The 13,519-nt window shown below is 38.4% G+C and overlaps 1 protein-coding gene across 1 annotated transcript in view; it reads left to right on the top strand.

Annotated features, from left to right (window-relative positions):
* Window positions 1–13,519, top strand: part of ANK2 (ankyrin 2, neuronal) — a 514,556-nt gene that overhangs the window by 359,263 nt on the left and 141,774 nt on the right. The window contains exons 15-17 of the mRNA XM_006872258.1: window positions 6,040–6,237; window positions 9,620–9,718; window positions 10,239–10,337. Coding sequence (XP_006872320.1) covers window positions 6,040–6,237; window positions 9,620–9,718; window positions 10,239–10,337 — 396 coding nt within the window. The remainder of the gene's footprint in view (window positions 1–6,039; window positions 6,238–9,619; window positions 9,719–10,238; window positions 10,338–13,519) is intronic.

Raw genomic sequence — 13,519 nt, forward strand, 5'->3', positions numbered from 1 at the left:
CTCTTGGTCCATGTACAGATTCCTCATGAGCACAATTAAGTGTTCCGGAATACTCATACTTCACAATGTTGTCCATAGCTTGTCATGATCTATACAATTGAAAGCCTTTGCATAGTCAATAAAGAACAGGAAACATCTTTCTGATATTCTCTGCTTTCTGCCAAGATCCATCGGACATCCACAATGATATCCCTTGTTCTGTGTCCTCTTCTGAATCCGGCTTGAACCTTTTAAGTTCTCTGTCAGTGTATGCTTGCAGCTGTTTCGGTATTACCTTTAGTAAAACTTTACTTGTGTGGGAGGTCACCAAGTTAGAAAGGATTTAAAAAAAAAAAAAAATGGATTCCAAATGTTGTACTTATTTACTACCTCATATTGCTCAAATTCCATTACTTTCCTTCTCTTATGTATATGCTGCTTAAGATAATAGAGCTTCTTCTACAGTAGACTTCTGTATTTTAAGAATAGTGTAGGTTGCTAAAACAGAACTCCACTAAGGCTAGTTTAAGCCAAAAAAAGAACTGTGGTAGAGGAAATTACTGCTTCACCCTACTAGGAAGTTCTAGGATGGAGCTGACTTCAGGCATGCCAGAATTAAAGGAAACAATTTTGTAGGCCTCCCATTCTTCCTTTCCTGTCTACTTTCTGTCCTCTTTCTTCTTCTCCTCTGGTTTTATCTGCTGACATCATTACAACCATTTCAGATGTAACGAGATCTATTTCCATGCCCATCCCTGCAAATACTTAGATTCTAATTCTTCACGTTTCCTCCCTGAACTGATCACTGTTGTCAGGATGTAGGATCAGGTCTGGGCCCCAAGCCCATTCATGTGGTCTTGTAAGGTGGGGTGAGATTATTGGCAGCCCCTTTAGAACCACATGAATATAGGTGACCACTATTCCCCAAGAAAGACAGTGCTGTTCCCAGGAAAATGTATCTAGGAGCTGCTGTCAGGAAATTCAAAACATATCTGTTGTTTTTCACCTCGGTTTTCTGCACATATACACAAAAACATGCAGTTTCCAAAAATTTCCTTGTCTGTAGCTCTACAATTTAACATCTCCTTAAAGGGATGGAGAAAAAATTATGTCCAATTATTACATTGAGCTCCAGGATTCAAATCTCTATAGTCCTTTCAGTCAGGTTTAGAAATAACACTTATGGTTATATACAAATGGAGCTAAATCATATTTTTGCCTTTCCCCCTGCCCCCTTAAAAAAAAAAAAAAAAAAAGAAACAAGTCATCCTGACTCACAGTGGCCCTGTATAAGGCTTCAGAAGCTATAAATCTTTACAGGAGAAGAAAGCCTCATCTTTTTTGCCCTTGGAGCAGCTGGTAGATTTGAAATGCCAACCTTGCAGTTAGCAGTTCAGTGCTTATCCTATGGCACTACCAGGGCTCCTTCTAATCACAATATTTCTTACCTAAAAAGTGGGACACCATGCTCTATTCAGTGATCAAAAGTATAAGGTATATTCTACTGGACATTGCGAAAGCAGGGGCTGAAATAGCCTAACTTCCTTGGTCAGCCAACGTGCTTTTCCCTAGGCCTGCTCTTAGGAACTCCTTCCTAGTCCAGTGTGCTCTATGGGCATAACTGAGAGAACCACCAGGGCTTGTGGTTATGGGAGAGCTCTTGCTTTAGAAAACAGAACGTTTCTGACTCATGGTGATCCCCTGTGTGTCAGAGTAGTACTGTGCACCATAGTGTTCCAATGGCTAAGTTTTTAGAAGAAGATTATCCGGCCTTTCTTCCAAGTTGTGTCTGATTGAAGTCACACTACCAATCTTTCCATTAGCAGCCGAGTGTGTTAGCTATTTGCATCCCCTAGAGACTCCTTCTCTTGCTTTAGGTACCAACATTCTGTTGGAATAATTCCAGGAGCCTGGCATTTTGGGGCAGTTGCAGAAACCCTACACTTAAACTCACTGAAAACTTATCTTACTTAAAACTTGAACTGTCTGGAGAGTACATTCCTGAAAACTAACAGCTAGTAACTACCAGCAGACATTTTATCAAGAACCTTGTAAGTTATTTCTGTTTCTTGGTGAAAGGAGATGGGGCTCAGCAAGTCTTCATAGTTTTGTTTGCCTTGGACAAAGTAAAATACTAGGTTGTGATGATAAAGCAGACTTCATCTACTTCCTGATCCAGACTGCATCACGGTTCGTGATGCTGTAAGATGAAGGGGTTCTTACTGGCGATATTTGGAAGGTATCTGGGAGATCAGGTTCTCCATCACTTTAGCTCTTCCCAGAAATCTTAATTAATGCAGGTTTCCAATTATTTGCTATGTCTTACATGAACTTTAGTTTGTGACAGGAAATCCAACGTTTACAATTCTGATCACCAAGACATTGAAAGATTGAAATTATTTTCTTGGAAAATTTTCTATGTTCTTACTTTTCTGCTTTCAAAATTTGAAGAACGTATACAACACAGCTTATTTGTTAACTTTGGAAAGCTAATACTTGTACCAGGGTCATTTTGAATTGGAATTGACTTGATGGCAATGGGCTATGACTTTCATATATATATATTTTTTTTCAATAATGCACCCATGTAAATGGTACACATAGTGTGCAGAGTAGACTAAGGCTTGATGGGGGTGTGCAGTTTGCAAACTCCATATAACATGTGCGTTACTAATGTGAAAATTTGGTAATGCCCAAGATACATTAGTTAATAGAAAAATCTAATCAGTTACTTGGATGCTGTCATTATTAAGTGCCATTGAGTCAGTTCAAAATCATAGCAACCCTATGTAAATAGAACAAAACACTGCCTGATTCAACACCATCCTCACAGGGCGTGGTATCTTTAAGTCTATTGTTGTTGTTGTTAGATGCCATCAAATCGGTACCGAGTCATAGTGACACAATAGAATGAAACACTGCCCAGTCCTGTGCCAACCTCACAATTGTTGCCACCCTTAAGCCTATTGATGCTGCCACTTTGCCAATCCATCTCGTTGGTGGTCTTCCTCTTTTTCTCTGACCCTCCACCTTACCAAACATGGTATCCTTCGTCAGTGGCTGGTCCCTCCTGACAATTGTAGCAACCACTATATCAATCCTTCTTCTTAAGGGTCTTACTCTTTCTTTTTGTTTTTGTTTTTGCTGACCCTACTTGACTAAGCATTATGTCCTCCAGTCCCTCCTGATACTACAGCATGAGATGATATCACACTAACTTTGCTTCTAAGGTGAATTCTGGCTGTACTTCCAATAGATTTGTTCATTATTCTGGCAGTCCACGGTATATTCAATATTCTTTGTCAATATCATAATCCAAAGACAAAAAATTCTTCTTCAGTCTTTCTTATTCATTGTCTAGCTCTCTCACTCAAAAGCAATTAAAACTCATCTTGAACTTCTTAGATATTAAAACATCTTAAGGCAATGAATTGCTGTGTCTGGGGACTCAGGACCATAGTTTAGGGGACACCAAGGAGTCCTGGTATGGTACTGTGGGCTAATGCTCAGGACTGAAAAGTCAGTTTAAACTGCAAAGTTGGTGGTTCAAGCTCACCAGCCGCTTCTTGGAAACCCTATGCAGGGCCACTATGGGTTGGAACAGATTCAGAAACACTTAACAAACACAAATGGTCAATTGGTACAACATGTTACATAAAGACAATATTCTACATTCTACTTTGGTGAGTACAACTGGGATCTTATGAGTGGCCATCTAAGGTATAACGATTGGTGTCTCATGTGCAGAAGAAAGAAGACTGATGAAAGTGGAAGATGCTTGGAATAAACTAGTCCAGTGGACCAATGAAGCAGGTGAACATCAGTCACTGCAACTCTGAGACCAGAAGAACTAGATGGTGCCCAGTTACCACTACCAATTATTCTGAAAGGGTTCACATTTAGAAGGTTCTGAATAGAATGGAAGAAAATGTGGATCAAAACTCAGAATTATAAAAAAAAGACCAAGCTTACTGGTCAGAAAGAGACTGGGGGAACCTGAGGCTCAGGCCGGGGGCCACCCTACAGGTCTAGAATGAATCTCACCATCATGGCCCAATTTTCAGCCAAACAGTACATAGATATATTGTTGTTAAGTGCTGTTGAGTCGATTCCAACCCATAGTGACCCTATACATAGATATATTTGTTGTTGTGAAGTGCCATCGAGTCAGTTCCTACCCATAGCAACCCTGTATAGGGTTTCCGAGGAGCAGCTGGTGAGCTTCATCTGCCGACCTTGCAGTTCAAACAACTTTACAGTCTGGTACATTAACCCACAACGCCACACCAGGACTCCACATAGATACATAAGGGGGACAAAAACGTCAGTTAGGTATGCGCACCACAAAATGGTAATTACTCAAAATCAAAGGGGCAACAGTTCCCTAAGGACAAAATTGAGAAGAGATGGAAAGGAGGGTGGAATGGAAATAGGAATCACAAGAAAGAAATGGAATAGCTATTGTTGAATGGAAGGGCTTGTAGTCATTGAGATGAAGCAAAGTGCATGATTTCTTGAATGTAAAACTGAAGATCTTCTCTATAAACCTTCTCTTCATTCACAATAATTTTTTTTTTTTTTTAATGTTTTGGTTACCACTGTCAAAGATTGTCACTTGTCAGTTATGGGTTAAGTAGTTTTCACTGCCCCAATTCTCCTTTTTACTCATCTAAAAACACATTTCATAAGAGTGCCATCTTTCTTACCATCTGTAGGGCAGAAGTTCAATAAGGAAAATGCAGTAACAACAGATGTTCACCATAGCTTTTATCAAGTTCCTTGTGTTTTTGTTTGCTTGCTTTGCCAATCATTCATATTTGTAAATTCTTACTCTTTGTGTTTCAGAGAAAGGTATAGCTTCTCAAGTGCTCTCAGTCTTGTTTCCAAATGATAGTTACCTTGTCCCACGAGTTTTCTTAGAACGTCTTATTGTATTTCTTTCTGTAGATTGAATAGCAAATAAATAATGTGGTTAGAATCAGTATGCCTGATTTCAAGTCTTGTTTAAACAGTTAAGTAACTTTGGGCAATCCTGGAGAAGTTATTTGATTCTTCTAAATCTCTATATCTAGAAATGGTCTTAAAATACATTTTATGCCCCTCTTTCAGGTCTATTATAAGGTCTCTGCATTTATTTGGACAGATCTTCACGCTATTATTTCTTTTCTCTATTCATTTTCAGCCCTGGAAGCTCTGTTTTTCCTTCCTCACTTTTATTATGGCTTGCCCTTAGGCAGATTGTAAGATGTACCTCTTTTCATCACTAAGGATACACACAATTTCCTTTCTACAAGGGACAGTGCTTTGGCCTGGTTCTCTTAACACTGAAAACATTTATCCTGACTACACGTTAGAGTCAGGTGATTTCTTGAGCCTCCTCAGGCATGGCTTTGCTGCTCCCTCATGCCAACTATATTCGCTGTCTGATTTTAAAGGAAAAGTACTTGACAAATAGTTAACCCCGTTTACTTCCTGTTAGAGTTCTATTTCATTCTTGAAATCCTTAATGCTGATCCCAGACCTATTTGCAGCTTTTACTGGACCATCTTTTTCAATCATAATACAATATCTTCTTTATCCATAGTATTTGTATCCTTGGCTTGCTGAGTGGAGTTAAGAACAAAAATGTTCTGACATCTCTGGTTCGTTTCACTTGATGCAATTCCCAGAATGAATCTCCCTTTTAGTGAAAGGAAAGTTCTTCGGCAAGAATCTAGAACTTCTGGACTAAATTTGTTTCTCAGTCAAATTGGCAACTTGGTTTATATTTAAACATAAGTAAGGAGTGAAGCCTTAATTAGTTGTGAAAGATTTTTGGATGTCCAAAACACAAAGACCAATTTACAGAGGTACTTACTTTAAAAATATCTAAAGGAGATTTTGATGCCAAACTTCTATAGTAAAATATAAAATAAGTTTTGAGCAGAGTAGTAATAATTTCCTTTTGGATAGGCGTTCCTGGAGGGTCCAAGAAGATGGCAGAAGACCTCTGAGTGAAATATCTTACCAGTAAACTATGGTCTGCCCTGGCACTAACTTTTGACTTGACTTGAGTTGTAGGAAGAACAGACGCCTTTGCATATTGCTTCCCGCCTGGGTAAGACAGAAATTGTCCAGTTGCTTCTACAACATATGGCTCATCCAGATGCGGCCACTACAAATGGGTACACGCCACTGCACATCTCTGCCAGGGAGGGCCAGGTAGACGTGGCATCAGTCCTCTTAGAAGCAGGAGCGGCCCACTCCTTGGCTACCAAGGTAAGAGGAATGGCACTGTATGGTGAAGACTGACCGCATCCCTAAGACAGAGTCCTTCCGCCAAACTGCACTAATATCATGAGTAGGTCTCCATTAGCTCTTTGATTTACGTCTCTTTTAATATTTTAGATTCATGGCCTAGATGATCAAAGATTCCACATGATATATCCAGTAAAGAATACTGGATTTCATTCTAGTAATTAATGACAGTGTTGTTTCTAATACATATGTATCCAGTATTTAAACCAAAATGAATTTCCTAGGACAGGGATTACTTTCTCTTTTGTTTTCATTATAAAATCCATCATGTAGTCACAAAAGGGAAAAACAGAATGATTCCTCAATACACCGAAGTAATATTGCTGATAAGGAAGAGAATATTGCTCTAGACCACTAATACACATTTGCTGAGAAATGTAGTCCTACCTAGATGTGTAGTCACTTAATTTTGCCTTGTTCCGTTTTTAGTATCAGCTATCATCTGTTTGGCATTCCCATTCCCATTCTGATTTACCAGCTATAATTTTTCCAGGTACTTTGCAGTGTTTTAAACAGAGGTATCCTGAAAGACATTGTTTACGTTGTTTCAGTCATTAACGAGACTATGCACTAGCCTCAATTTTGTTGTTGTTGTTGTTGTTGTTAAGTGCCATCGAGTCGGTTCCGACCCATAGCGACCCTGAACAGGGTTTCCGAGGCTGTAAATCTTTACGGGCGCAGAAAGCCTCATCTTTCTCCTGCGGAGCAACTGGTAGTTTCGAACTACTGACCTTGAGGTTCGCAGCCTGATTCGTAACCACCACGCTACCAGAGCTCCTTAGCCTCAATTTTACTGATGTTTAAGAATCCAGTGGATTCTGACCCATAGCGACCCTGCATAGGGTTTCCAAGGAGCAGCTGGTGATCTTGAACCACCCACCTTGTGGTTCAAACGACTTTGCAGTCTGACGCATTAGTCCACAGCGCCACACCAGGACCCCTAAGATTCATAATGTTGTTGTTGTTGTTGTTAAGTGCCATCGAGTCAGTTCCGACCCATAGCGACCCTGAACAGGGTTTCCAAGGCTGTAAATCTTTACGGGAGCAGAAAGCCTCATCTTTCTCCCGCGGAGCAGCTGGTAGTTTCGAACCGCTGACCTTAAGGTTCGCAGCCCAATTCGTAACCACTACGCTACCAGAGCTCCTTAATAGAGCAGTGTAATTTGAAGTTTTCTAAACATGAGCACACTTAGTTCATTGGAGTGAGAAAAATTGACCTAGTGCAGAGGAGTCAGGAAAATATCAGTACAACCAAGTGATTTTGTTACAAGGCAAAAGAAATTTCCATAAGTATTACAGTGATTTGGAGTAATCAAAAGACATTTTCAACTTGACCATAGTAAATAGGCATTAATACAACATTCAGGGGAAGAGGAAGTTTATAAATATAATCTGAGCTAATCTTTCAATCTAGCTGTTATGGTTTATCTGATTGCCTATGGTTGTAAAAAAAAAAACAAAGTTTGATATTTAGCATTGGTAATTATTTAAACTCTGAAATTTCTGAAGAATTTAAGAGATTAAAAAAATAAAAAAACTAAATGATAAAAATAATAATCACAATGACCCATCAGAGTCTGGGTGATTATGCCATCAATCAGCATTATAAATAAAATAAGAGACACAGAAATAGAGAGTAAAACATAGTCCCTTGTCTTCCAAAGATTTTTAGGCTTTAAAAAAATATATTTAAAGACATAGTAAATAGGGGAAAAAAAGATGTGTTAAACAGGCCTGATTTACAGTGGAACTAATGAGGGTTTTGAACAGTAGCTGACTCATGATCACTACAGCTATTTCAGTGTTTATAAATGTCAGGGTAGATGAAGCCCTGAGGAGATTAACATAGGGGAAGAAGGGAGGTGTCTGACTCCAGAGATGCTTTCCAACCTCTGTTTTGTGTTTTTACAGTGAAAAGTCTATGTAGTTGGAACTAATAAGGGTTTCCAAATTTATAAAGGGGTCGGACCACTATTACAGCAGGACTTTAAAGAATAAGTTCATTTTTTTTTCTTCCTCAACATGTGGTTTGTCTCAAAGAATTATACTTCACCCAAAAGGTCACCCCAATCAGTGAGTGCATTGGGTGGAAAAGGGATAGCTGTAACAAGTACTGGTTTTTACGGACTAGTGAAAAAAGGAGGAAAAACTTCCTACATTTGTCCCACACTTGGAAAATTAACTGGAATTTTCACTCTCCTCCAAGGACTGATTAGTACCAAATGTTTAAAAGTAAGCAAAAAGAAAAATAGCATCTTAGTTACAATTTGTCTGGTGGTATTGTGATAGGGGTAGTACTGCTTCTTGGGGGGATATTCTGTATTTATAATAAGAGCTTAAATTATCCGGAGGGCAAGCCATACTTTATAGCACCTTCCAGGCATTTTTTGCTGGGTGTATTTACACACACTGGTCAGCTTTAAAATTATCCCACTGGAGTGCCAAAAGAGCATGTGGTTAAACTGTCTGGCCAAGACGATGGTTTTGAAATCATGGCGTAGGAACTGTGCCAACCTCTAGATCTGAGTTTATGGATTAATCAGTATTTGCAACATATTGTTAGTTACACAGGGTGACTGTTGGCTGCACAAGACATTTAATGTGTACATATAAACATATATAGGAGATTTGTTTTTTTTTTTAAAAGCTTTAATGCTTCAGTGTGTTTAAAAGTCTGGTGTTAATCAGCCCAACATCATGCCAAAGGTAGAATGTATTTTACCAGAGGAATTGGTCTTTTATACAGTGTGGGTCTTCTGGGAAAGGGGACAAGAGCCCGAATAGGAAGTGCTTTCTAATGGTAATCATTTTTTGTTCTGTGGACTATTTATCTAGATATTTCTGTTGCAAATACAAATCAACTGAATGAAGGATCTTAAAATTTGAATAAAGAAATTCTGAATTCAGGTGTTTAAAAAAAAAGGATGAGAGATTGGAGGAAAAGCAACTGTGTCGCAAGTGTATTAATTTAAGAGGACAAAAAGACAGGTTTTAGGAGTTTTTTTTTTTTTTTTTTTTTTTTTTTTTTCTTTCCACTCACACAAATCAGGGCCAGTTTATTGCCACCAGTGGCTTTGTAAATTCCAGACCTATAAAGTCAAGTTTCAGTCTCCAAATCCTACAAATGAAATTTTTGTTTTGTTCAGTGTATCAAGCCCATCTTTTGTTTGCTATACTTTGTTCATTATTCTAGTCTTTATGACTGGCAGATTTAATGCTATCAGTGTTTTCTCTTATGAAGAGTCAACAGAGTTAGCTTATATACTCGTAAATTAAAAAAAAACTCTTCTGGTAGTCACAAAATGAAATACTAAATATCATCTTTTGTCCTTCATATTTTTAGAAGGGCTTTACTCCACTGCATGTAGCAGCCAAGTATGGAAGCTTGGAGGTGGCAAAACTTCTCTTGCAACGCCGCGCTGCCGCAGATTCTGCAGGGAAGGTAAAAGTTCTGTCATATACTTTAGTTACATCAATCCATCGAGTTTGAAGATTTGGAGATTTGTATTTAATGATCTATGCCTCACTCTAATAAATGGAGTACGATGAAACTATGCCGAATTGATACGGTAAAGATGTCTGTCAGTGATCTGTCCACGTACTAACAGTTTCAGAGGTTTTTAAACTGTGCTTGGGCCTTGTTCTCAAAACAGGACCCAGGACTATAGTAAATTTGTACATAGCATTTTAGATCTCTGTTTATGGTAAGCATCAATGGGCATACTTGACTACAACAAAATGGATTTTACGAACTGTAAATTAACAGTTCGAGTTAAATTTAACAGTTTGAGTTAAATTTCTAATATAAAAATGATTAGATCTTGGTTTATTTTCCACTGACTATATTAATTAGTTAATTAATTAACACGCATTTAATCAATTTCCGTTTCCATGAATCCTTGTAGCCTTAGGGCAGCTAGCACTAATTTATTAATGCTGAAATTTAAACACACCCTTTACAGAATGGCCTTACCCCGCTCCATGTTGCTGCTCATTATGACAACCAGAAGGTGGCGCTGCTGTTACTGGAGAAGGGTGCTTCCCCTCATGCCACTGCCAAGGTGAGGACGACAGAACAGGATTTACAACGTGTAGCCATAATCAGAAAGCAAGTGGAAATTGTTTTAAAACTCATGATGTGGTGTAACTGCAGCTAGCCCTTGTTATGGTAGCTTTTGGTATTGACAACTTTTGTCGTTTTTCAAGATTTTTAGAGTCAGCTGGTGTGGCTTTGTTGGATCAGCATTGGACTGGGAACAACAAGGTGGGCAGTTCAAACCCTCCAGATGCTCCCTGGAAGCCCTGTACAAGGTGCCTATGAGTCAGAATCGACTCCACGGCACTTAGCAACAGCAAATACAAGGAGTCCTGGTGTGGCACTGTAGGATAAGTATTGAACTGCAAGTTTGGCAGTTCAAACTCACCAGCCACTCCTTGAAAGCCCTAAACAGGGTCGCTATGAGTTGTAATGGACTCCATGTCATTAAACAACAACAAATCAGTACAAAGGAGGATGTGCCCAGGAACCAGTGGAGAACAATCTAATTGCTATGGTTTAAAGTTTTAGAGATGGATGTCTGAATTTTGAGAAATGAAACACAGGCAATACAAGTTTTCCTCCTTTCTGATGAAATACTGACTATAACATAACCCTTTGGATATTCATTCCTTCAAAGACGTAAAATTTTTATTGTGGGAGTATTGGTGTGACACTGTAGGATAAGCAGTGAACTGCTGCTAATCACAAGGTTAGCAGTTCAAATCCATCAGTCCCTTCTCCGAAACCCTATACTGGGCCACTAGGAGTCAGAACCAACTCGACTGGCACTTGACAACAACAACCATCTACGTTAATTACTGATCTTTCATTGACTAAGAATCTGACTTGAATGAGAAACTGACAAATAGAAATTAAAACAGAATATAATTGGGAGGATGAAGATGAATTATTTTTGTTATAAAAACAACAAAATGCAGACAGCTTAAAATAATCACTCCAAAATAACTCAGTTTATTGAAGCCAATAAATCACTTACAATAAATATTTAAAATGTCAAAAGAGGGGAGCAAATGTCTATAGTTATATGTACCATTATTATTCCTTTGTACCCTCTCTGCGGAATCTCATCAATTCTGCATTGATTTTATGTCTTTTTTTTTTTTCCCCCAAAAGCTATAAGCTACTTGAGGTCACTGATTATGTTATAGTCTTTGCATATCCCTCAAGTGTCTAATTCAGTATTATATAAATTCTAAATAAATTTGAGTGAAATCATGAAGATTGAGAAATTATTTTAGTAGAGTGGAAAAACCTGCTTACTTAATCTGCCAGTAACCCCTTCCATTGACTCCTGGGACCGCTTGACTTCTTTCTGTCAGAGTCCAGACTTTCTTTCAGTCTTCATTGGTGTTTGTCAACTATTTGGTTCCCCAAAAAATCTACTCTAAATGGATTTGGAGAGTTCTGGGTCTTGCAGGTTGGATATCTTTAAAACAAATAGACTTTTATATTCCCAAATTGACAACCTCTTTGATTACTGCTTACGTTATTTTAGTAAAACATCTCTTTCTTTACTTGGACTTAGTAGAGTTCTGCTGCAAGAAAGAAGAGGAACTGCATCTGGAGAAAACACAACGCACCCTATAGGGTCCACAAAAATTTATGTACCTTTCTATTCAGTAATGACCATGATCTCCAAGAGTGATGTTCTAAAGCATCTGGGGCACCTAAGGCCCTTGGCCAGAAAGCAAGGATTGCTGCTAGATTACTTTCATTAAACGACTTAAAATTAAATATGGTTTGTCTGGAATAAAGGCTGTTTAGTTTTGGTTGGATAAATGTGGATAGAATAGGTAGATATCGTAAGGCTATTTGAGGATCAAAATTTGGTGAAAACATGAATGACATTCAATATCTTGAAACTGGATTTTATTTTGTGGTGCACTTCGCAGCTAGATTTAACTAAATTGTGTGCCCTCAAAATATCTCTCACACAAAGCACTTGATCCTATGTGAATTTTCCCTTCAGCATGCCAGAGTTAATGGCAAAAGCACTGTTTTTAATTTTTATTACCATTGCTGTTGTTGTTAAGTGGGAAATTCTGTAAGAATTTATAAAGAAAAGATAGCATAGGTTCCAGGCTCATACTTGTTTCAGAGGTTCATTGTTTCCATTGTCATTTTTTTTTTTAATTTAATAAATATGGAATTTAAAATTTGGCACTGTAAGTAAATATGAGTTTCCCTGTTTCTCTATTGTTGTTGTTGTGAAGTGCCATCGAGTCGGTTCCGACCCATAGCAACCCTGTACAGGGTTTCTGAGGGTGTAAATCTTTACGAGAGTAGAAAGCCTCATCTTTCTCCCGCGGAGCGGCTGGTAGTTTCGAACCGCTGGCCTTAAGGTTCGCAGCCCGATTCGTAACCACTACGCTATAAATCCCCAGATAAAGCTAGTAGTCTCATGTTTCTACTTTGGAGGTTGTTGTTAAGTAACATCGAGTTGATTCCAACTCATAGCAACCCTGTATAGAGTTTTTGAGGAGTGGCTAGTGAGTTTGAACCACCTATCTTGTGGTTCAAACAGACCTTGTGGTCCAGTGCTTATCCTACAGTGCCACACCAGGACTCCTTTTGAGGTTGTTGTTAAGTGCCGTCAAGTTGTTGTTGTCGTTAAGTACCATGGAGTTGGTTCTGACTCATAGTGACCCTGTATAGGGTTTCCGAGGCTGTAAATCTTTATGGGAGCAGAACACCTCATCTTTCTCCCATGGAACAGCTGGTAGTTTCAAACTGCTGACCTTGTGGTTGGCAGCCTGACTTGTAACCACTATGCTACCAGAGCTTCTTAAGTGCCATCAAGAAGCAGGTTGTGAAAAAGAGGGGGAGATCTAAGACTTGAATTTGACAAAAATTAATATGAACCAGCTTTGTTGTTGAATATCTTCTCCATTAGAAAGTAACTCCTTAAATGACAAGGATTGTATCTGATTAATTCAAATTTGTATCCCCAAACTTAGTACACTGCCTTGTATATATATGCTGGGTATTGAAAAAATTCAAATATTTGCTGAATGTGTAAAAAAAAAAGCACTAATCTAATCAGAAGTCTGTTAGTGGGAGTAATATAACAAAATCATGGAAGAACCATAACTGAAGAAAAGCATCCAATTCTGAGTAGCACTGTTCAAACTGGATGTATTCACAAACAAAACTTAGACCAGAACAGGTTACATTAATATTGTT

Source organism: Chrysochloris asiatica, unplaced genomic scaffold (genome assembly GCF_000296735.1).
Source record: "Chrysochloris asiatica unplaced genomic scaffold, ChrAsi1.0 scaffold00188, whole genome shotgun sequence".
Classification (NCBI taxonomy): Eukaryota; Metazoa; Chordata; class Mammalia; order Afrosoricida; family Chrysochloridae; genus Chrysochloris; species Chrysochloris asiatica.